Genomic DNA, 910 nt, shown 5'->3' with positions numbered 1-910 from the left:
GGGCGAGATGGCCGGCGTGGGCCACCAGCCCAGCGCAGCCCAGGGCGGCGGCACGAGCCAGAGCAGCGGCGACCCGGAGCAGGGAAAGCGCCTCCGGAAGGCCAGGCCTAGGGACCTGCGGGCGAGAGGGCAGGATCAGCGCCGGCGACGTGGGCCTCGGCTGGCTCCCGGGACGAGCCTCGCCGTGCCCGGAGCGCGTCCCTGTCCTCCCTGCGCCCCGCCCCGGCAGCCGGCAGCTGTAGTCGGTCTGCTCGCAAGCCTCAGGTCCCGTCCGAACTCGTCCTTGGCCGCCGCCCAGGCCTGTGCCGATTGGCTGCCCGAGGCTCCTCCCTCCCTGCAGTGGGCGGAGCCCGGCCGAGGCGCAGCCAAGCGGAGGTGGCGCGGGGTGGGTGGAGCGAGGCGGGGGCGCGGCCGGGGGCGTGGGCAGCCGGACGTACCCTGGCAGGGAGCAGCAGGTGGCGGCGGTGCAGGGGGCCTGGCCCCACCAGCGGGCACTGGCCCAGAGCCACGGCCGGGGGGCCATCTAGCTGGAGAGAGAAGGGACAGGTGACCCGATCGGAGCCCAGCCCACCCTCGGCGGGGGGCACGAGAGAGAGCGAGGGGAGTCCAGGCGGGGAGGGACTCTAGGGGGATTCCGGAAGGGACTTGGCGGACCTGAGCCGAGGGAGGCCTGGGGCTGGATGAAGGGCTTCTGCCCTCGGAACCGCAAAGAGGTAGGGGGAGCCTAAATCTGGGCGGGGAAACGGGAAGACGGGGGGAGGGTCCGCAGAAGGGGCAGCAGGCCTGAGGGAGGGGAAAGAAAGGGGTCTTACATGGGAAGGTGGATCCGTGGCCCGGGGACTGGGGACCCCCGTGACAGCTGGAAGGAGAAGAGACAGGCGTAGGGCGGGAGGAGGGCGCAGGAGGGCGG

At 73.3% G+C, this 910-nt stretch overlaps 1 protein-coding gene across 1 annotated transcript in view; it reads right to left on the bottom strand.

Annotated features, from left to right (window-relative positions):
* Positions 1–16: 16 nt before the first annotated feature.
* The window catches only part of DMPK (DM1 protein kinase), a gene marked incomplete at its 3' end in the record, with an annotated part of 5,835 nt that continues 4,941 nt past the window's right edge, over positions 17–910 (bottom strand). The window contains exons 8-10 of the mRNA XM_021716941.1: positions 813–864; positions 438–527; positions 17–115 (exon numbers count right to left, since the gene is read on the bottom strand). Of these exons, the coding sequence (XP_021572616.1) occupies positions 17–115; positions 438–527; positions 813–864 (241 nt within the window). The remainder of the gene's footprint in view (positions 116–437; positions 528–812; positions 865–910) is intronic.

Source organism: Carlito syrichta, unplaced genomic scaffold, assembly GCF_000164805.1.
Source record: "Carlito syrichta isolate Samal-C Ts95f unplaced genomic scaffold, Tarsius_syrichta-2.0.1 Scaffold106380, whole genome shotgun sequence".
Classification (NCBI taxonomy): Eukaryota; Metazoa; Chordata; class Mammalia; order Primates; family Tarsiidae; genus Carlito; species Carlito syrichta.
This window is presented reverse-complemented; position numbering and strand designations above follow the sequence as displayed.